The 24,621-nt window shown below is 36.3% G+C and overlaps 1 protein-coding gene across 1 annotated transcript in view; it reads left to right on the top strand.

Moving 5' to 3' along the window:
* Positions 1 to 24,621, top strand: part of LOC129254843 (RIMS-binding protein 2-like) — a 125,841-nt gene that overhangs the window by 70,310 nt on the left and 30,910 nt on the right. The window contains exons 5-7 of the mRNA XM_064106162.1: positions 14,486 to 14,590; positions 22,683 to 22,864; positions 23,319 to 23,470. Coding sequence (XP_063962232.1) covers positions 14,486 to 14,590; positions 22,683 to 22,864; positions 23,319 to 23,470 — 439 coding nt within the window. The remainder of the gene's footprint in view (positions 1 to 14,485; positions 14,591 to 22,682; positions 22,865 to 23,318; positions 23,471 to 24,621) is intronic.

Here is a 24,621-nt window from a genome sequence, read left to right as displayed (position 1 = left end):
TTCTCATCCCAAGTCTCTCTCACTCTCTCTCTCGAAAATACCTCATGCCTCAAGTCATATTTCTTTTGGTATCTGTTTTGTGTTTTGAGATATGTTGATATATATACATGTATCTCCCTTCTTTGTCATTAAACCTATTTATTCGTATCAGATGTGCCCTTATACAATCTTCTTGGCTGTCTACACTAGTCTATATCATCCCTAGTCTTTCTCAGTATTTTATCCTGTTACAATACTGTATTTTCCCAATCTATCACTGTCAAACTCCTTCATTCCGTCTCTTATATGCATCTTCTTTTCTCTCTTTGTTACCATCCTTATCTCCAATTATGCTAAAGTTGTTTGGCTTGACAGCCGGGCTGTTTTCAAAGCCCCCAAAGAGTGCCTCAGCAGTCGAAGACACGCTAGCTTCACCGCCATATCAACATGTGCCCTGTGAAAATGGGGAGAACTAGAGCAGATAATCATGGATGCTCTGAACAAAAGTCACCAAAATTGCAACACGTGGTCCGGCTTTGAAAGAAAATGTCAGTGCACTCCGCAAGGGGGTTAGACACGGGACTTTTCACAAAGCTTGTTTCCTGTGCCACCTTGGTTATCCCTTACCAGAGGAACAATATAGTATTCATATACATGTACTTTTTAACCTTTTTTCTGTGTCTTAGAATGAAACATGTTTATTGTGGGTGTACAATCCCCCTCAGGTAGCTAATTAGTAGGACGGAGTGCTGGATTCAGAGAGAAATGGATTTGTCTTGAGTATCAAACCAGACTCTGTCAAATTTTATGAATGCAATCCTCAAATGTTACAATATTATCTTCCATAAAATTACAGCAAGCACTTTCAAAAGATGAAAAAAAAGTAGTGAAAAGCTTTTTTTTTTTTTGGGGGGGGGTGATGTAGTGATTGTAGATATTTTTCTTCACAAATAAATGAATATAATATTTGGCTATTACAACATTATTATCCAGTGAGTCTTCAAGAAATATTGGAAGTTATATTTACAAAGAGAAGCAAGTTTATTTGTTCAATTTCATTTTATTTTATTTTTTTTGTCTCTTTCTATCTTTCTCTCAAATACTAAAACCCTTTTCTCTCCTTGCTCTCATTACTATCTCATCATCATGTCTCGCGCTGTGTTTACGCAGCATGTACTTAAGCCCAATCTGGACATCTTCCGTCATAGGATACTTAATCATATCAGCATCGGACAAACATCGATATCTCGTGTCGCAATGAGCCGAGAAGTAGGCTGCAAAAAAATTAGAGCTTGGTAAAAACACCAGAAAGCCTTAAAAGCAACACAAGTGCTTTTTACTCCAATGAGTTTTCAAGGGTGGTTGTTGTTCCAAGCACCTCCTGCTTTTTTGCTTTACTAAGTCTTCTTTTGCCTCGCAACAACTTGTTCTAATTCTGTCAGGCCATGTTCGATGTGCTTCTAGACTCTTTAGATGAAAGAGAACATTGCCACCTTCTATAGAGTTTGTAAATGTTGTGGGTTCTTTTGCTGCAGTGAAACATTAGGGGCCATCCTTTTTAACAATTCCCATCAGTATGTGGTTGTCATCACCCATTTACCCGAGAAAGAAATTTTGTGTTGTTAAAAAAGGAGTAATCAGTAATGTTCTTATTATTCTGCATATAGCATTTTGCATTAATACTTCTGATATTTTGCTTTGTTAACATATGTGAGTTTCATTTTGATATCAGTGTTTTTGAGAGAAAACATATATGACATTATTAAGAATGACCTGATTGCTTTATCTAGATGTATACCATATGTTATTCATAGTTTTTGACATCATTGATAGTACATACACCTAACTTATTTCTGGAAAGATTTCCTCGCTCTCCTAATCAATGACTTGAGTGTTGGTGTGAAAAAATTACAGTCAGCGTTACATGCAACACTTCATGGTGCCACAACATGTATAGCCGTACCTGACTCGTGTCTGGAGAGGTTGTCCCAGTCATCTAAATCGGTGGCTGTTCATGTTTATGAACACTCATTTCTGAGTAGTTTGACACTGCAATTACTCAACACTTCACATTTCTATGATGTATTTAACAGTACACCTGTGTCATGTCTGGAGAGGATGATCTTATACTGTGGTGTAAACACCATTTAGTGTTACACCCTACATGTAATTGTTGTGTTAATACATGTCAAACACCACTCAATGAGTGTCATGCTCAACATAACATAGATCACAGTGTCACCTATTCATGTTCAAATAGGGCCTAAATCCTCTTATCAGTAACACTTCCCTGGTTATTAGTGTTACAGTCTGAACTTGATGCTTGATGTACACACCTCTTTACTATATGAGGTCACTGTGTAGCATACAACTCTTTCTACAGCTGACAATCTCTGTCCTAAGATTAGGGGATTTACAATAACTGAAAACAATACTCGCATGTTTCAAACAATGGTGACATGGTGTAGATCCTACTAGTCTCTTTCTCGCTCACATTTTCTTCTCCTGTATGTCATTTTCTCTCCACTGGATCTATTTCTTTTTGTAGGTGTTATGTTTACTCACCCCCTCTATCACTGTCTGGACTGATTATTCCCAACCCCTTTTACTCTATTTCCTTCTTTTATTCTTTCATCATCCAATTCAACTCCCCCTTTATTTTCTATTCAATGCATCTCAATATTCATGTTTGTTATTATTATTATTTCTCACCATTAAAGTGTTCTATCCACCCCATCTTAAGTGTCTGGGTGTTTGTGTGTGTATGTATGTCTCTCTCTGTCTTTTTTTCTCTGTCTGCCTGTCTCTGTCTGCTCCTCCCTCCTCCATGTCTTGTCATTTTCTTCTCTTATACTCTCCCGTGTTCATGTACAAAATCTTCAAATCCAATCTTTCACGACCCACCCATATCTCTCTGTCAGCACAGCGTCATAAGTCACTGTATGATGTATCTTTGACTAAGGAAAATAAAGCCAGGGGGAAATATCTGAGGAGCTCCTTTGTGATCTACCAGTATACAATTTCAAGGTTAAGGCTAAGTTTTTCATCCAATATCATTTGTGTAATCACGGCCTGCAGTCAAGCATGTATTAAAACAATACACCCAGGATTGGAGAGAAATATCAAGTTTGATCTCATAATCATAGTCTGATATTCCAACAAAATTCTAGGTTTGGTTCAAAATTTCAGTCTTCTTGGAAATCCACAGCCTGTGTTGAAAATAATCTTGAAATTAAACTATAGGTGTTCTTGTCTTCTAGTATGTCAGATCCTAGTTTTCAAAAATGCAGGGCAAGTGATTCAATCTAAAGCAAGGGATATTTAATATCAGCAAATACAATATTCAGTGATGCCTTTTTATCATTATTATTAATCTGAGTTAACTTTATCCACCTTTAGCATCAGTAGTGGGCATTTTATCTTGAAATAAATATTAACTTTTATATTTCATATGTTTATTGATACTAATATACTTTGTCAAATGATATAAAATACAAAGGTTTGCATTTGATAAAATCCCCATTACCAAATTTCAAATATGACTAAGCTTATCCCATCTTTGTGTTGAAATGTACATCATAAATATATGGGCGCCATGCTATTTCAGATGCTGTGAGAAAAACCTGAATAATTTAAGATCACCAACTACTCCCTTGATAAATTGATGGATATGCGTGCTCAAGTAGAATAGAAAATTGTCACTATTCATGAGCCATACCATATATTACACAAGTGGACATGTAATTAATTTGATCTTTGAGATTTTACTTTCTCTGTAATATCAGTCGGAAGAGTTGTAATCAGCTTTATATTCATCCTGTAGCTCATGATGATAAGGATAATGCTGCCTGAAGGCGGGTGCGCTAGTTTGTAATCAAAAGGAAAAATCCTATTTGGATGTAAACAGGTTTGGTAATTGCCAATATTCAGGATCCACAAGGAGAATGAGATATTGGAGTCTTAAAGAGGTTGTATACAGTTTGAAAATATATGTATCTGTCCAAAGCGTCTGGTTTTTCTCATTGTACTCTTTTTATTTTTTTTTCATGTTCTCTGCTGTGTATTCAGAATTTTTTGTGTTAAATATTTCAATTTTTTTCTCCTTTACATTGCAGTTTAACTTTCTTCCTCTTTTCCTCTTTCACCTACTCACTTTTCTTCCCTTTTTTGCCTCTTTTCAAACTTAATCTTCTCTCTCTTCACACCTGTTACTTTCCCCTCACTCATCTCTGTACCTTGTAGTTCCTGTCCCCCTCCTTTTCCCCCATCTGCCCAATTTAACTTCCCTATCCACTTTGTTTCTTTTGGGCCGGACCCCAATTTTATAGGAGTTACTATTTTGGTGACTCTGCCATTCATTGGTGACTATTCGGAATCCTTGATTTTGATTGGCTGTTAAGTATTGTTACCATGGTGATTATAAGTTGATTGCAAAGTTTCTATCATAGTAACTGTAATGTAACAGGGCCCTGTTGTACATTTGTTATCTATAGTAGATGTGAAAAGATTATTCTTTAAACATGCTTCTTTAACTGTATCCGATCATAGTTCTCATTGCAGAATTAATCCCTTTGCTATTTCATTCTTTTTTTTCATGTCTTCACCCCATTTCTCCTCTCTCCTTTTCACTCCTCTCTCTCTCTCACACACCTCTTTCTTGTTATTGTTGCCCAACTCCTCATGCTCCAGTCCCTTGTTTTCTGTCCATTACTACCCTATCTATTTTTATTCTCAGTATTCCTCTTTATGCTCTATGTAATGTATATGTGTCAAGTCTGAGTTGGAGTTAATTTTACTCTTCAAGTGATGTACTCCTTTTTAATCCCTCAAATGCCTTGGGAAAACTCCTAAGGTTAGAAGCTCTAGTGGGAAGTCTAAGAGTTTGCACTACATGTGGTTTTTTTTCCACAGAGGTGCTGTCTGAGGGCCCTGATAGGGATCAGCCTGTCAAACTACATTACTTCAGTATAGGATAAAGATAGTAACAGAGGTGGCTAGAGTGGCATTCTTTTAATGTGTTGTATGATTTGAAGTTGACATTTGACCTTTTGGGGGGTGCTTTTGGGCATCTTTAGATGTCTATCAGAGGCATCGTCACCACTATAGACAAGACAAGAGTCTACCAAGCCCAGTGTTTATCCGCTTATATAGGCTTAGAGAAGTTGAGTATGTTAGCTTTGGCAAATGTTTCTGATGTTTAATTCATGATGTGTTCTCTCATCTGTAAGATTAGGCTAATAAAGCGTCTTTGGGGGTTCAGGAGTGGAGGTAAAGGATGGGGGACTCTTTGAGGTATACATTTAGATGCTTGTCCAATTTTTTTTTATCCTGTGTTGTCTACTGTCATAAATTTGGATCAATGTCTTTCTCCAGTTCATAGCAATATTTCACTTGTTGAATACCTTGCATTACCTACTATTCAAGCTGTTATTTTTTCAAATTGCAGAATAACATATGAATCATATGAAAAGAATATTGCTTTTAGTTTTACACACCAAATTGTGACATGATCATGTTCACAGCTAAAACATGAAATTTAAAGCATGTTTTTCACAATTAAGAAACCACACTTGGTTTCCCTCTTTTAAGTGTTATGAACATGTGTACATGTAGATGGGGTGTGTTTTTGGAAGTTTGGCAAAATTCAGTAGCCCCGGTATGGTTTTGTATCTGATGCAGAGTTATTCATTCTCAATCCATGCACATTGAAGACCTGCATGTTCATCTAAGAACCTGTCTATAGTGCACCACCCCAGGGAACACAAAATATGGCCTTTCTGGACAGGTGGCTGCTATAGGCATGTTCCCATACACACAATCTGCCCCAATTGGAATCTGTTTAGTTGTCACTATAGGCAGATGGCTACTTTTGAGGGTGGCCACTCACACAGGTTTGACTGTAATCTTTTCTTTACTCATTACAAAAGAGCATATAATTTATTAGCATTTTGAGCAAAAAGCCAAGAGAAATAGTACGCTTTGCAAATTTAAGAATTTGTTACTTGATACATTCATTATGCATTTTGCTGTTCATTGCGACATAATGGTTTGATTTATGAAGTTGCACACATGAGACTGAATATTGTGGCGCAAAATATTTCAGAAACTGACAAGTACTAGTATCATTTTTAGAGCCATGATTTCAGTCTGTCTGCTTCAGGGAGCTGGTTATCTTCATCGTTTGTAATTCCATGATTCATTGACTTGAATTAACCCAGTTTTTTAAGAACCTGCAGTTTCCCATATTAAGCATATGGAAATTATAAGGTCCATTAACATGTACTTTAGAGAGAGAAAAAATTTGATGATCTATACTGTTAATAAGAGATTTAGTTTATGGGATAACACCTTATAGTTGATGAAAAGGAAGACATTCACCCCCCCCCCCCTTCCATGGAATGTTTAATTCATGTTGCTGAGCTGGAGAAGATTTGAGCAGATTTAGGTAAAGTTTGATGGAGCGTAAGCTAATACAATCCCTCCTCATATCCCTCTCCGGGGTTTCATTTTGACCCGCTTTTCCTCCCTCCTGAAACCATAGAAAACTGGGTTAGACGAAAAATATGGATTGCGGTCGAGCACACTTGAGCCAAATTGAGAGAAAAGGTGTTGCTCTATCCAGAATCGGCTGCGACAAAGGAAGCCCCAAATTTAGTACAGGAGACAGTCACAGATCAAATGCCTTGTCGCAGGAAGCGGATCTAGAATTTCCCATTTCATTACAATTATTCTCTCCTTTTTTGAATAGTCCACAAATTGTGTTTGGGAGTGTACGTGCGAAGGCTTTTACCAAACTCAAGGTTGAGACAAATTTCTTTGAAGTTGCTGTCTTTGGAAAGAGAGGAAGGCAGGAGGGAGTGGGAATCCTTGACAAAGTTTTAGTGGAGATATTGAACTTTGAGAGCAAAGTTCTAAAAGTACATCATTTTCCCAGATCCATAAGCATATTCCATTTCCACACAATGTCCAACTATGAGTTTACATCATGGACCTCTCTGTGCCTTGTTTTGCTATCTAAAGAAGATGTTAACATATTGTGTATTTATAAAGAGTGTTATGTGTCTGTGTTAATTTTTTAATTCATCCAAGAATATTTGAAATTATCTTATTTGGTAATACCTATTTTTCCTATCTTGTTTTGCTTCATTTTTCCCTTCTTAATTCCATCTTTCCTTATCATCATCATCATTGCCGTAATCATTGTCCACCAAGACCACCATTATCAACAACATTCATCATCATCACTATCACCACCCTCACTCTTATCTCCAGCATGTCTGCATGTTTATTTCTTCATCTTCTGCTCTTGTCGTTTTCAGCTCTCAAGTTTGTTATTTTAGCCTTTTCAATTTCTCAACTCTATATTTGGCCTCTCAAATTTTCTCCATATATCGTTTTAATCTTCTCTCCATTCTCCTTGATTCTTCCTACTTCATTACTATTCTTCTCCAACATTTTTCTTCAACCCAACCCACCTCTCCCTTCTTTCATCCTACCCAATATGAGGTGTACCTCCCTCTGTTCGTGTGAAAACAAAAATCAACAACATTACGTATTCAATCAAGCACAAATGTTTCAAGGTTGAATCGGTTAGAATTCCTAAACTGTTTCCTGATGGGAAAGGTCCATCCATTTCCTGCCTGACTAAGTGGAAAATCAATAGTTTATTTCTAGACTTCTCGCTTTTAAGCCTTGATGTCAGTGAAGAAGCAGAGGGCGGGATAGATGGGGGAGGGAGGGAGGGAAGAAAGGTGAGCGCAGGATGAAAGAAAGTGCAGATGAAAATTTTGACGTCAATCAAAAGTTTAAATAGTGGGATGAATTGGCATAAGACAAATAGTCAAGTTGAAAAAATGAATACTCAGAGAGCTATAGATAGATAGATAGATAGATAGATAGATTAGATAGATAGATAGATGATACATACAATACCTCTTTGAATTACCCTTCTTTCTACATATCACTCAATAGAATATCTGCTCTATTTCCCTAATGGAAATGATATGACCAGCCAACTGTCATGACGGCTGCTACATTAATGTTAGACACCTCCCAGAGGCATCTTCAAAAGCTACCTTGCATTATTGTTCTCATCTTAAGTGACATTTGGCAGATTTTGAGCGATTAGGCTAAGTAAGAGGAACTTTGTTCAAGATCGTTGTCAGCACATTTTACAAACCATATCACACCAAGCCTCTCATTTTTCATCATCCCCAGGAGCTCATCGTATATTCATATTGGTATTGGGAGGGGAGAACTGGATCAGAGATGCCCAAGAATTGTATTTAATTTCAAGGCATTTATTTAAAGTAGGTAATTTTTTTATTGAAATCCTGCATTCATAATGAAAATCACCTTCGCGGTGAATGAACTGACCACAATATCTACAATTTTACAGTGTTTGATATTTACCTTTGAAGTGTCTGCATTTTGCTTGCAGTATCTGCTGCCCTAAGATATGGCAAATATACAAAATTGTTGATATATAATGAATTATATTAATTGAAGGAAAATATTTGTTAAAATATTTCTTGAAAATTCTAGTTCCATTCACAATATATCTTATCTTAGTCCTTGTTCAGTTCAGGGATACATCCATACTGTGCAGTCATCAATGAGGTTATGCATGTATACAGAATACACATTGACTCTATATAAGGATAACTTTAAGTCAAATTTAACTCTCTGTGAACCCGCCTCCTGCTTAATGATATACATTGTTAGTACACTGCTAGTTCAGTTGATGTGTTATCAGAAATATCATAGCATCATAGACCTTAAAACAGTCATCCTATATCGTCTGTATCCATCTCCTCCTGATCATCTTGTAATCTTGTAACCTGTCTACCTTTGCGCCGACCAATCTGTCCCTTAAAGGCCGTTACCTTATTCTTATCATCCTGACAATCTTGCCTTAATATCTAGAAGACATAACTTTTGCACATTCATTTTTCTTCCTGTCCTTCCTCCTCCTCCTATCTCTTTGGACCTTCTTCCTTTTCTACCTCTTGTTTGGTGAGATTCTTGAAATTAATGCCGCATCACGCTCCAAAGAAATGTGAGCTAAGCATCATCTTGATGGATTCTAACTTTTCAGAGTGTAATACTACCTACCCACTTTCAGGATATTAACTGAAGTAAAAAGTAAAAGCAATTAGATTACATACTCTACATATCCTCCCTACTTTCATCATTTATTTATGTATTCTTTTTTTTGGGGGGGGGGCATGACTACATTCTACAGTCTACATTCAAGTTTATGATATTAATATCAAATGTGAATAGTTCTTAAGTATTTATATTTTTGTTAGTATATCTTAACTGCTATATTGAAGATTGTGATATTTCACAGAAGTTTTGTGTATTCATGAAAAGTTTAACTGAACACAACACAAAAAGTAATTTTCCTTGTAATTGTATTAGGATTAATATTATAACAAAATGACTTTGATACAAGTAACATAGTAGTATGGTATCTTTTAATTGTACAATTTTTGTTAGGCGAATGTTTTAAAACCTATGAATATTGTCATATTTTCATATATTCATCTGTATCTGATACCAAAAAGGCGGGAAAAGAGACATTGGGGGCTGAATACTACAACTTAATTTGATGATGTTATTGTTGATGATAAATGGGAAGATCCTATCTTACTCCAGTGCTATCTGTCTGATCTCTTTAATCAATTTGCTTAAAAGGTACGTGCTATGAATCAGAATTTCTGAAATCATTGCGCTCGCTGTGTTTCTGCCTTATGTCGCAAGCCCAATCAATTATGCTAATTCTATCTCTATAAAAATGAGAGTTTTGCAGTGAGCCTTTCCGTCTGGTACCTTGAGGCTCTGTCGACTTCACCTGGGGTAACTTGTAATACACCAATGCCATTGTAAGCAAGAGATGAATTGTGACCTTCACATAATGAAGGATTTGATCATGATCAGATTTACCATAGAAATTGTAATTGCATTGGGTATATTTTTACAAATACAACATCTGATTGTTGTATGTATTGGAATTTTGGAAAGATACAGATACTACATGTTCATTTCAATTAATTTGAGATTGAACCAGATATGCACCCATCTTTTAGATGTAATTCTTATCGGCTGATGAAAACATTGCATGGGTATGGTTTATTAGTTCCAAGCTCTTGCTGAAAACTGAGGGGGGTGGTAAGAATGAACACATCGAATTTGCAGATGCAAGTGGAAGCGGCTTATTTCAATTCACGTAAGGTTGAGGACTAGAAATAATCCACATTATTTTCCTGTTTCTGTTTCATGTTTGACTTCATGAACAAGATTCTCAAATAATGTGGCTTATTCTGTGGTTGAAGGTCTTGTTTTCCCTGTGCAGGCACTGTACTGACTTACCATGGCGATAAGCTGCACTTTCTCCTGGCTTTGTAAGTTCATGAACACAATTTTTATTGCCACTGTTATGATCTGCATTCAATCTGGACTATTTGAGCATGAATTCATGAAAGGGGTGTAATATGAAATTTGTCTTTGAGATTAAACTAGATATGCACCTTTCCATTGTCACAAACAAATTATTAATATTAAATTATTTCTATGAAGCCATAAATTATTGGGTATGGGGTATTAGTAACTACTCTGATTGAAACTTGGCTTTTGGTCAGGAATCAAAACTCCAAAGTTCAAAGCAAGTTCCATTAAAGAATAAATCTTGGAGCAACTAAACAGAAGTGTATCATAAAACATGCCTGTCAGATTAATCCAGATATGCACCGGTCTAATGTCAGAAAGAAGTCATTAATGCTAATCTGTCTCTACCAAGCCAGAAAGTAAGTGGTTATGACCAAATGATATATAGGCTAAAAGAGAAATAAAAATAGTCTTGACTGGTTTTATGGAAAAGGATTTAAGAAAATATCATAGAATGATGGATGAGACAGAAAGAAGACATTGTAGTTCTTTTGTTTTGGGAAATTTTCTAAGGAAAGAGGAATGTGATGAGAAAGGGCTGTTTTTATGTTTCTAGAAGGTCTTGCAGTAAAGAAATTGAATTTACATATTGCATACTAACTTTGCTGTAATATTTGTCCTTTTCTTTGATCATATTCTATTAATCTTTTTTATATTTTGGTGTTCTGGCAATGTTGTCACCAAATCTGGCGGGTTTTTTTTACAATGTATTCTTCAGTTGAACATTAAAGCTGTCCCTGACATCGAAGAACTTTGAAAGCATACACATGTATGTTTTCATATTTTATCAACAAGAAAGATATAATGAAGAGGGTTGTCTGCAAGTTAAATGAAGCTAAAAGTAATATGAACTAGGGATATTTGCCCATATATTCTTCACTATTCTTTCAAGCAAGTTACATCTGTATATTCCTTTCCTTGTATGTCTGTTTCTCGTGGAGCGTACTTCAGACATTGATGATAGTCATTTGATTGAGAACTTCCTGTTTGAGATTACATCTAACCAAACATTTTTAGCTTTTAGTCTCAACCTTAAAAACATCCATACCACTCCCCTCCATCCAGCCAACCAAAGAAATGAAGGGCAATGTTCTCACAAGTGGGTCCCGGAAACTTTGACAAACAACCCACTGGAACTTGTTGAAAACCGCTGTTTTCTAATAGCAAAGTCATCGACTAGTCAGTGAATGGACTTTAAAGATTCCCCAAAGATGGAGACATTCATGATAAGGTTACCCAAAGAGATTGGTTAACATTTGCTGTGTGAGATAAAATGCTTCCATGACGATCAAATTACACTTGAATCTTTCCCATTAGAATGGTTGAATAAACATGATTTTTTTAAAGTACATATTTTGAATGTTTTTAAGCTGGTGAAATGGTCGGTGTTGGAGAATTTTTAGTATGAGTTATGTCTTACAGGCATGGATTGAAAATGTTTTTCTGATTCTTTATTTGGCTTTGTGCGGTGACCATTCCAGTATTCAACGGATTGATATCAGTTAAGATGAATTGGTCATGCAAATAAGTTCTTTGGGAAACACCCATGAAATAGTCTATTGGTACCACCATATGATTTGTGAAAATAAGTGAAACTTTTAAATGTCTTAAATTTTACCTCTGATTTTAATGATATTTTAGCATTTGTGTTTAATTATTTTTCTCTCTCTATTTATTGAAATCTACCAGTTGTTCAGTTGGACTTGGCCTTTAATTCTGAGATTCCCATAGACTTTGTAGTACAATAAACATTCAATTCCAGTGGGAAACTGGTTAACAATATCATTACATTTCAATTCCAAGTCATTGCCAGAGACTCCTCTGTAATATATTCACAGTCACATACTTCAAACCAAACCTCTTGAATCCACAACAGCCATATACTTCACATTTCATGTCCTGCCTTGATTTTATATAATGACAGAAGTTTAAGTACTGTGAAATAACAAGCAACGTACATGATACAAAACTTCCATACACATGCGATTTCCAAATATATGATTGATATTCAAATGTGTTATTAGATGACAAGCCTAAATTGTTTTTTTTCATACAATATTTCCAAATGCTCAGGAATTTCTTTTATATGCCAGGAATAATTTCTGTTTTAGATTGTGTGAAATCAGAGAGTATATCTAATGAGGGGGGAATAGAAACAGCTGTTTATGGACGTCACTATCATAATTCTCATTTGCTCAAAATCTACAGACTTTCGTACTGTTCAATGTTCAATGTGTGAAAGGCACCTTCATGAGCAAGCGATTTGAATTACATTTTTCATATAGCACTGTTACATTCCTGCTATGTTATTAAATTGACAGTGCAGCTATTTCTATTTTTATACCCTGGTAATCAATTTCTGTATTGACTGCCGCTGCCGCACCTGTCCTTGTTGGTGACAGACCCTCCGACTTGCTGACGTGCAAACGCAAACCTGGCTCCACAATGAAACCGCACTTCCTTTCGTCATACACGCCTTGCATCCATAATTTCCCTGCATTTGCGTTACGGGGGCCATGCAAATAAGTTCTAATAGAAGAGTCAACAGGTATCCCAAGTATCTGGCTTTGTTCAATTTCTAGAACTTGCCTTGCCAAGCATGCGGCAGTGCATTCCACCCCTTGATGAAACTGTTTGAAGAGTACCACTAGGCTATTCCCCCTTGAGTGAACAAATTGAGGAAATGCATTCCTGTGTACATCATGGTAATCTGTCTCTATTGAGACGGCTCGCTATGACTACGCTCTGAAGACAGAACAAATACATTCAAAACAAGAAAAGCATGTCTTCGTGTTTAGGCATGTAGTCGCGCATTTATCATATTGTAAGATGTACATGTGAGAGAGAGCTGTTTCTTTAATCATGGCCGATATATTATCTGAACTTCGCAAAGACAAGTGTCTTAGGCGCCGCTCAGACAATCAGTGCTGTTTGTTTCATTTTCTCTGCAAGGCATTCCCATGAGAATTTCATTTATACCACATGTTAGTAATCATGTACTTCAAAGGCAAGCTAGTTTTCAAATAGGCAGTTTTATTCTTACATGCTCTGCTGTCTTTTGCTAATGATTAACTTTGGTTAACATTGTATGAGTTGAGTCAATGCTCTTCTGGCCCTAGACAAGTCTTGGCTCAATCTCCATGGGCTCTTTAATTGAGAAGATAAATTGTCAGGTGGCAGCAGCATTCCCATACTACATACAACATTTTCTCTAATGATAAATCTTCCACTTCTTCCGATTATCAAATGACATGTTTCGCAATTTAAGAAATGTGTCTACTTAATTAAAAATAAATTCATTTTTTGTACAAATTAGGTTTGATGGTAGTATGGAGTGTATTTTGTATTAGACAGTTAGCTTACTGTTGTCAAATATTAGCAATAATCTTCTCAGTGCTCACTAAATTGACATTATCGATATGTTTTTTTACCAATACAAGTATTATATTTTACACTTGTTTCGTCAATTCATATCTTAGTTAGATATGAAGTTCCCATTTCGATTAGAATCTATAGTTATTGATCATTTTTGTTGTATTTTGTGATTGAAAATGCTTCAATGCAATTAGACATGATAAAAACACAAATAATCTATTTGACAATGAACTACCCCCCCCCCCATAAAAAATCTACTTTTTGACTGATGGGGATCTGTCCTTTTATATTCATGGACTAAGAAAATTCATGAGCATTTGCTCAAAGGGGCTTTTTTTACATCTCTTTCTTGTTCATATGTCTTCTCAATTTTACAGCTTTCATTTTTATGGTTGCTTTTATTGAATGGGGTAGCCACATGTTTTCTTCAATCTCTTCAATTTCCATCCTATCCCTTATCTCTCTATCTCTCTCTCTTCAATTCTACCCCCCATGTCTTTTGCAATCTGATGTTCGTGTGAATCTATGCATACATAAAATATTATCATAGCTGCTCTACCCAGTATCTCTTATTAGAAGTCAGGTGCTTAAAGTTTCTCATGAATGAAATTCACTGAATTAATTCACAAACCTCTTAATGGCAAAATTCATGAATGTGCTGTTTTTTTTTCTTTTCTTGCAGCTGATGCAGTCATCTGAGGAAAAGCGTAAGCAGTTGGAGAGAGATTACGAGGAGGCACTTAGAGACCTGGAGGAAAGGCAGAGTGAGATTAGGAGATTGCAGATGGTAAGGATGAAGATAGCTAAATAGAGAGAAAAGGGGAATGATTGAAATAAAGAGAAAGGGGATAATAAAGAAGCACTTAGAGACTTGGAGGAAAAGCAGAGTGAGATTAGGAGACTACAGTTGGTAAGAATGAAGATTGCTAGATGGAAGGAAACAGAGAGAGAGAGGGGAGAAAATGATAGAAAGAACGATTGAAATATAGAGAAAGAGAGATTTTAGAGAAATACTTTGGAGGCCTGGAGGAAAGAGTGATGTCAGGGCATCCTTTTATATAAAAAAATTGAAATTGATTTGAAATTATGTAGTTGAAGAGATAGGAATATGATTGAATCTAAGACAGGACCCAGAAGTCTGCAGATGGTAAGGGAAGGGAAGAAAAGTGGTTGGAAAGAATTAGAGAAAGGTAATGTAAAGATAAGTATGAAGTTTTGAGGTTTTTGAAGACTTGGAACAGAGCCAGATTTAGATCTGGAGACTGTTGTACAAAATAAAAATATAACCAAATATGACAAAATACATCTTGATATTAACCAATAAGAAGCACTCATTCACTTGATTTCCCTTGTTTTTATTTGTGTTTTTATGTAACTTTTGTAACAAGCCCTGCAGATGAAAGTATAAAAAATGGTGGAAATGCACCTCATGAGAAGAAGATTTGTTTAGTGTTAAAATCAGACAGTAGTTGCAAAGAGATAAATAAAAGACAGAAAACAGATGTGAGCAGACAATTTATATGCTTTTCACACTGCACTTTTTTTCCTTAACCCCTTAACCCCCCCCCCCCTCCCCTGGCCCCACCAATTTCCTGGGGTTAAGCTTAGTCCACTTAGTTTTCACACTACGTTTTAACAAAGTGGGCTAGCACGGTAAATAGTACGGTACTATCTGGCCCTGCAAAAAAGCAGGATTAGCCAGCTTATTGTGGTGCTAGCACCACAATTGCAGTGCAAAGAGATCCAGTGTGAAACGAAACTGGGCTATGGGAAAGTGGGTCTAAGCATTAGCCAATCACAGAAGTCGAAATTGCATGTTAATCACGCTCTGTATGGTAAAATCATCAATATTCGTGAGCTGTGTGATAGTCCTGGGTTAAGGCGTTAACTTCGGCTAAGCAAATAGTATGGGGTTAAGAAAGACAGTGTGAATAAAAAAAAGATAGTATGGGGTTAAGGATAGTACGGGGTTAAGGATAGTATGGGTTTAAGGAAATACAGTGTGAAAAGCATATTAGAGTATTCAGTGAGATTTAGGGGAATATGAAAATATGTTAATATTCAGACAACACCAAAGAACATAAAATGGTAGGGGGAAATCCATTCTTGAGAAAGTTTGGTAAGTCAACTCCCATTCTCTAAGAAGAGGAAAGCTGTCCTAGCTAGGTGCGTAATACTTTATCCAAAACAAAATCAAGCAAAACTGAGATGCTTGATATCATTATACAGTGCGTCCCAAAAAAAACTATACACTTTTGAAATGGCTGCCAAATAAAAAAATGTACCACTTTGGGGGAAAAGACTTATAGATATGGAAAGCCTATAAAGTCAACTTTCAAATGACACCAAAAAGTTGGAAAACTAATCATGCTTGAGCGAGCACTGCCCACTGAAACAAAGGGTATGAAAATTAGGGTGGGCTGGAATTAGCCTTCCAATTTCTTTCAGTTTTTTTTGTTTGGTACTTGCAAAGTTGATGGTTATTTGGTGAATTAAAGATCAGTTGTGATCAGTTTGTTGTTTGTGAAAATTTAATGCGTTATTAAATTGAAATTTAATGCATGAGTGATCATGAATTGGGTGCAGCATTTTGTCTTATCATGTGGGTCTCAACAATGTGTTCACGACAGTCAGGAGAAGAGGGGGTAATATGACTTAGGTAGGTGAAGTACGTTGATGGGATAAAGGTCAACAGAACATTTAGCAACCCCTCTCTCAATCTCACCCCCCCCCCCCCCCCGCTTATCTCCTCCTGAGAGACTAAGCTCAGCTAAAGTAGGATGGGCAGGAATTAGCCTTACAGTTTTTTTGAGTGGTTAGTCCTTTGGAACTTGTTAAGCTAAATTAATGAGTGAGATAAGTTTTGGTTTCTTAGGCAAATTTCATGAGTTACTAAATTGAAATTTAATGCATGAGTGAACAGGAATTGTAATTTTATTGTTGCATATTCATCTTGTGAACCTCAGAAGTGTGTTCGTGAGAGTCAGAGTAATGTGATGGTACCCGTTACAAGCAAGAGGGCGAGATATGCTAAGACTTGGTTAAAAGGGCACTCCTCTTCTTTTTTTTCCTTTTACAAATTAAAAGTCATATGTACCCTCCCCTCTCCACCTCCATTTCCCAGCCCCCCCTCTCTCTGTCTCACTTCCTGCATCATTTGTAGCCTATTCAAAACTTAACTGCCAAGTGACCGGTGGCTGATGGTCAGTTTTTTTTTCAATGATTACCAAGAAATTTAATGATTATGATGATTAATGAAATAATTAATTGAAAAAAAAAACTGAATGTTTGATTGATCACATTGCACATTGAATAAGTTGATTTACTGATAAATTGTTGATTAAATGATTGATAGGAAAAAGTTGATGTCCCAATTCAGAATTAATCATTAAATCAACATTCTGCTCTGGACTTCACGCGTACATGACAATAGCCATCAGTCTCTCAACAGGAGGGAGGGCGGGAGAGAGGGAGGGGGCGGGGGCTGAATGTTCTGTTGACCCTTATTCCATCAACCTACTTCTCTGACTTAAGTCCTATCTCACCCCCTATTCTCCCGACGCCCATGAACACATTGCTGAGATCCACATGATAAATTTGAAATGCTGCCCAAAAAGAGATCCAAATGATAAAGTTTAAATGCTCCCCAAAAAGTGTAACTTGTGTTCACTCATGCATTAAAGTTCAATTTAATAATTTATAAAATTTGCTTAAGCAACCAAAACTGGTCATGGTTGATCATTAATTTATCACATCGCCCTTAACTTTGCAAGTTCGAAAGGATTTGCCTCTCAAAAACTTACATAAATCGGAAGGCTAATTCCAGCCCACCCTAATTTTCATACCCTTTGTTTCAGTGGGCAGTGCTCGCTCAAGCATGAATAGTTTTCCAACTTTTTGGTGTCATTTGAAAGTTGACTTTATTGGCTTTCCATATATGTAAGTCTTTTTCCCCAAAGTGCTACATTTTTTATTTGGCAGCCATTTCAAAAGTGTATAGTTTTTTTTGGGACGCACTGTAGAAGCATTGTTTAAAGAATAGCTAAAACTTTTACACATTTTAATGCTGAATTCACACCCACTTGTTAACAATATGTGATATGGATATGATAAGAAATTAAATAAGTAAAGTAAAGACAAAGTATAACCTTACGGTGAAGATGGAAAGTACAAACCGTACTCTGTTGAGTGACTTCTTGAGAAGAGATGATGATGATGATAATACCAGTATCATCAAGCTGAAACACTGTGATACACAGTGATTGTTATCTGATATCGGTAGCCATCATTATTCACAAGATGAAGGAGGATCAGATATCCACGCTTCCATAGCAAGAAAACAAACTCATGCCCCTCTTTTTATCTTCAGAGTTTCCTGAGAGTCTACAAAATTGAAATTAAAGAGTGGTGCATTATTCAAGTGTATGTATATAGTACACAAAGAAAGGACAAAGACCTCCATTGCAATATAGAGAGGCACATTCCTAAAGTTCTTGCAAAGAAAGAAAGATAGAAATGGAAGACATAAGATCATGTAGAGTGTTGAATCTTGAGTACTCATAAATGGATTCAAATCTATATTAAGCTAGACCAATGATGATAGATCTCCTTGTAAATATTGTGTTGTTGTTTTCATACCTAGAAACACACCAGTGACCTTGTGGGTGTTTCATAAAGCTGTTCGTAAGTTAAGAACGACTGGTGATCCTTTCTTGTGGTAAATGGTATATTCATTGGCGATGATTTATCGCGTAAGAAAGGTTCACCAGTCGTTCTTAAAGTCGCTCTTAACTTACGAGCAGCTTTATGAAATGGCCCCCTGTAAAGATTATTCCTTCTGCCTTATAGTCAGTTGCTCAGCATATTAGAACAGAGAATGGTAATAATAGCACTATACTATGCAGGACCCCCTGGAAGAACAGCTAATGAAGCTGAAATAACTCATAAGAATAATTACTAATATTTTCTAGGAATATTCATGATTATTATAAATGAATGATTGGTCATTGGTCATCACATGATATCAATAAAATCCCGATATGATCTAATCGGAGCTCTTGCCGATTCTCAGACACACCAAATAGCTGGTTGTCTCTGGCAGACCATCCTTGCGATGTTGCAGCACAGACACTGATCACAAGCCATTGAGCACCACAGAGGGTGTACCAATATGGGGCAGAATGGGGATGCAGACCAACTAGCTCAAGATAACCCAGATTTATCGTTCAACTTAAGAGGGGTTTTATAACAAATATCTGGTGTTTCTTTTGAAGGGTATTAGTGGGAATTATCCATCCAAAAATGATTAATTCCCCACTATACTTTCTCCAAGCCTTGCATATTTTTGTATTATTATTACCAATAACTTCCCTCCATCAAATAAACAAAAACAAACAAGCAAAAACTATGGTATGAATTCATTTGTGCAATGCAACCCATATGCTTTGCTTGGTTATTATGATGATGCAACTGCTGTTAGCAGATTTTATTTGACATATCTATACTGCAACCAACTCATTTTATTATGTTTTGTGTATATGAGGACCTTATAAAATCATGCATGTACTTTCCATGTGATATTTCTACAAAAATCAACTATTGTCTATTAAACTGCCCATGAAGGAACTCACCCCTTGACTCTGAACATTTCATTCCTGTCTGATATATGTACTTGAATATCAGCTTGTTTCCTTCTGCACCTTACAGATGCTAGAGCTAGAGGGCAATAATATCAATGGTGTTTCTATTTGGTTGTCAAAAAGAGCAAAGCCTTCAAATGTAATGAACTTAATTTCAGTTTTCCCTCAAGTGCTTAAAGTGACACAGTCATGCTTTATCTAAAAAGTGATGGAAATTGTGTTATGCACTCATATATATCTGTTGCTGCTCTTACTGTCTTATTCTTTTGAAATGTATACTCTCAACACTTAGTTTTGGACGTAGGGTTCATTTTTCTGTAATTGTATGTCTCTTTCTCTTCTTTTTATCAACTTCTTTTCTTATTTTGATATAATTTCCTCCTTGAATTAACCTTTTTTTGCCTGCCTTTAAAAAAAAAATTATTCTTTCTTGAAATGATGTATCCATTGCAGTTGCTATATTGATGCCTTTTCTTCCCCTATTCTCCACTTTAATCACCCTCTCCTCTTCTCTATCTCCTGTCAATCTTACAAAACAAGGCCTCCTCCTTTAAATCTCTTTACATTCCAGGCCTCTATCCATTCCTCCACACAATAGTCCAAGGCAAAACCATGATTAGCTACAGATGCCCCAAAGGCATGCAAATAATATCGGTTCACTATTTATAATTGGAAAATTATCAATTTGCCTCTAGAAATAAATCTGAAACGATTAATTGCTTCAATGCCTTCTCAAAGAGTCTTAAGATAGGGAGTTGTCTGTTGAAAAGCAGCAATCTATTGGTTTGATCAAATAGAGGGTTAATATAAGTTAAAATTGCTTCCAATACTATTTGTAATCTCATTTAATAGTCTCATGCATAATATGAAATCAAATCTTGTTTCTTCTGGCTATATATTATAAGCTTTTTCTGATGGAAGAGCTTACTTGGAACACTAAAATGCTTTTTTTCCCTTGGTTATTAAGTTCTTTGTTGATTATAGCACATTCCTTATTACTTGGAAGTGTGATGGATGAGTAGTGAATTATGTATCAGACCATGTTATGTTTGATTTGCCTCTGATTAAAGGATTTATTTTCTTCATATACCCAGGAGAGGACTGAAAGCCATTTAGCATTTTTGTTTCTGAAATAATATATTTTTTAACAATTTCTCTGAAAAGAATTTTGTTGAAGCATTATTGTCACTTTCATGGGAGAATTTCATAGCAATTAAGTGCCTATCCCAAAGCAATACACAGGCTTTGCATTTTTCATGCTATATCATTCCATAGTATATTTGATGTCTACTCCTTCTGACTGAAGCATATTACAGGTGTATTTTCTGTTGAGAGATTGCTAGTATGTCTTTGAGAATGCCCCCAAATTAGCTGTAGCCTCATTGGCTTAGGTTGCTATGAGATCAGTGAGATCTTGTCAAAACCTAGTTACATGTGGTGCAGGAGACCAAATTTAGAAAGTATCATGTACTTATTACTTTGTTTTTCCCAAAGCACATTTCAGGTGCTAGGCTTGAGTGGGGTACCTATTCCAGTTCAAGTATTCCCAAACCTAAGTAGCCTCCTTTGTGGGCAATGTAGGATTGCTCGTAATTCTTCTTAAAGTGGTGTATGTGGTGTATCTCTTGTTTGAATTTTCCTTCAAAGCCTCGCTTACATATGGCACCAAGAACTGAACTGTTGAAAGGTATCATAGCCCTTCAGTTTCATGATTGTTTCATTTTCAATAAAGAAACACATTTCAGGTGTCAGGTCTGTCTAGGGGTGCCTAACTAGCTCAAGTACTCCCGAAACCCTACAACTCCCATATCGGCAAGCAGGGTGATATCGCTGGGGTAAATGCCCATGGAGCTTGTTGAGAAAATACTACCCTTGTTCAATAAAGTTCAATAAGTACAGTACATGTAAGTCTTCACACGTCGTAAGGAAGTAGCAGATAGTATACATTAAAGTGATTGTATTAGGGACTTGCTTGTGTAATTTTTTTACATGTTTGTAAGAACCCAATGTGTGTGAAGGAGAGATATAGATACCATGGGAAAGGTTGTTAACTTAAAACAGAAAACAATTATTTTTTTAGTGAGGGGAAAAGAGGTAATGAATGATGAATGGATTACATGGAGTGAACACTTACATCATGAGAAGTACTGAGGGTATTTTAGAGAGTGATAAATAAGTATACCATTGATTTTAGTTCTTTGATTTTGGAGAGTGAATTTAAAAAATGAAAAAGAAGAGGTTGTTTAAAAGAAAGTGAAAGAAATAAAGATTGTGTTGAGAGAGAGGGGGTGGGATGGGAGAGAGAGAGAGGGGATGTCAAGAAAGGAAGGAGAGGAAGTATGAAATAAACAGATTGAATAGAGTACTTTGATTAAAACTGTTGCATTCTGGGAAGTGCTCTCAGGGCATTTCATTTAATGAGCACCCAAATTGCATCTTCTTGTCTACAGCTTTGCAGGTGAGAAGCCCAGAGGGTTGTGTAGACTTGAGTGTTCACTCCGAGCCACCCCCCCCCCCCTTTAAAAAAAAGAATTGTCCCTTGGAGCAGTAATTGAAGCAATTTATTACTTGACACTCGAGGGTCTTCAGATAGGACCTGATCATCCCCACAACATTCATTCAGTGGAAAAAGGGCATTACATCATACCCCTCCACATGGAGCAAATGTCCTTTTGGCTTTAATTGGTTGACACCTCTCTAGGTATAGCCATGTCATTTGAAAGAGAGTTGGAAGTTAATAAGCTGGACTGTGCTTCAGGCCATTTTGGTTTCATGTTCTTTGATAATCTATGATGAGAGCAAGCTTCATATATATATATGAATGAAAATATTTTGAAAGGGGATTTTCTTTTGTATCTAGGGGTAAGGATATGATGTAGACCTTTGTAACAGGAAAACATCAATGATATTTTTTATATGAATTTGATTATTTTTATGCAGAATCAAAGGGCCTTTATTCATTAATAGCTTGAATTTTAAGAAAACACTTTCCTCCTTTAAATATAAATTGTTTTTTATTGTGAAACATGATATATGGAGCATGGAAAATATTGTATAAAGCGCTATTTGAATGTTGCTTGTTACAATTATAACAATTTTATTAGAGGTGTGGAAATGCCTCTCCATGAACTAAAATGTGCAATGTTCATTTGGTCAACATAGCATATGAGCTCCCATTTCTGCCCATATGCATATTTCCAGAATTCACATTTCCCCCCCTTTTATTCTCACTTGGACCAGGCTCAGGATGAGGTTATGACTCAGAACCGAGATGTTGTAGCCAGACTAGAGCACAAGGTCCAGAACTTGGAGATGCAATGGATAGAGACCCGTCAGAACTCTGGAAGGAATGCTGCTGAGCTGAGTGGTCTACGTCAGCAAACACACTCACAGTTACAAACGCTTCAATCTTCAGCATCTAGGTATGTGAAACCAATGCCAGGGGGTGTTTTAGGTTGCCCATATGGTCATTGTATGCTGCTTAGTTCCATAGGGTGGCGGAGATTGATTGCATGATTTTGGTGGTCTACGAATTGGTTTAATGCAGAGTTATACAAATTTTCCAAATCGTAAGATTGTAGTACTTGAATTCCTCTATAGAAGTGTGAAGGGCCCAAATTGACAATATTTAGAACAACTTAGCATAGATCAAGAGATATAGATTCATTTACCTAATATTACAGATATCTGACAGAGTACTTGAGAAAAAAGGCTGGTCTGAGTGGGCCATACCAGCATTCCAATTTGCAGTTGCAGATAATGTGAAGCAATGGATTCAAAACTGTGGATTACTAATACTATTTTGATAATAAGTACAATTCACATTTTCTGTGTAGTTCCATCTATTAACTATTATGCTGTTGTATGCTTCCATAGATCATCAACAGGACAGAACTTGGGTTCATCAACAGTGAGAAGCAAAGAAACTGAAAAGGAAGATTGGAAGAAGATAGCAGAAGAGGCTGTTGTGACTAGGACGCCCTCACAGGTGACGGCAGCTGCTTCTGGTTCGAAACTAAAATCACAAGGTATGGAATCCGTAGAATCTGTGATGTGTCAGAATTTTCACATTTATTACTTAATAACTAAGTTTAGTCTGATATTTCTGTGTGGTTGAGCTCATGAGAGTAACATTCTATTGGCTTATAATGTTATGTATGAACAAGGTCTTGGGTTGAGCTACATGTTATTTTCTTTATTTCCCATTGGTTGAGCTCATCAGAGTAACAGTCTATTGGCTTATAATGTTATGTATGAACAAGGTCTTGGGTTGAGCTACAGGTTATTTTCGTTATCTCCCAGTGGTTGAGCTCATCAGAGTAACCGACTCTGACAGCCTGAGCTCATTCAAGCTTCCCAGGAGAAATTGTCAGTAGTGGCGGTGCATACAGACCGTCATACATGCAGACTATGTATCATCTGAGAATCATTCCCTTGCCTGCCCTTACACACTCATTATTTATTTTCCATCTTTCTTTCTCTCTTTATCTTTCACATTTTTTTCCTCCCTCCCATCTTCCTTTTCTAATTTAATTACCCCTTATGATATATATTTATAACCTGTCCTATTTTTTCAGGCAATATTTATCCCTCTCTCCCTCTCTTGTTCTCTGTCTCTTCTTCCTCTTTCCCTCTGTATCTATTTTGCCCCTTTTGTATGATTACTTACTATTTTGCCATCTTTCTCTGTTTCACTCATCTCTAGATATCCCTCAAAATCTCTAAATGTTTTTTCCTCTTATTCTCTCCCAGTCTATCTCCTCTCTTCATCTCTATATCTTTTGTACGTATTCTGTTTTTTTTTTCATTATTTATTTCATCTGTTTTAAGTACTGATTCTTTTTTTTTTTGTTATTGCATTTGATTCCTTTATTTGTGTGTGTTTTCTTTGCTCTTTTCTGTATTCTCAAATGGTCGATTGTCTTTCTTTGACATAAATCACTCTGACAACTAATATTATTTATGCATGTCTCTCTAGAGAGCGGCAGAGGGATTAATTATAAGTAGAATTTCTCTATCTCTCTTCCCCCACTCTCTCTTACACACACACTCACACATTCAACCAATTATCTTGAAAATTATTTATGTGTGCTCTTCGGTTTTCTTTTCTTTTTTCCCTATTCTTGTCCTCCTGCTTCTTCTTCTACCTCTTAGCTTTTGCTGCTACTCCTGCTATTCC

This window comes from Lytechinus pictus, chromosome 2 (genome assembly GCF_037042905.1).
Source record: "Lytechinus pictus isolate F3 Inbred chromosome 2, Lp3.0, whole genome shotgun sequence".
In the NCBI taxonomy this organism is placed as follows: Eukaryota; Metazoa; Echinodermata; class Echinoidea; order Temnopleuroida; family Toxopneustidae; genus Lytechinus; species Lytechinus pictus.
This window is presented reverse-complemented; position numbering and strand designations above follow the sequence as displayed.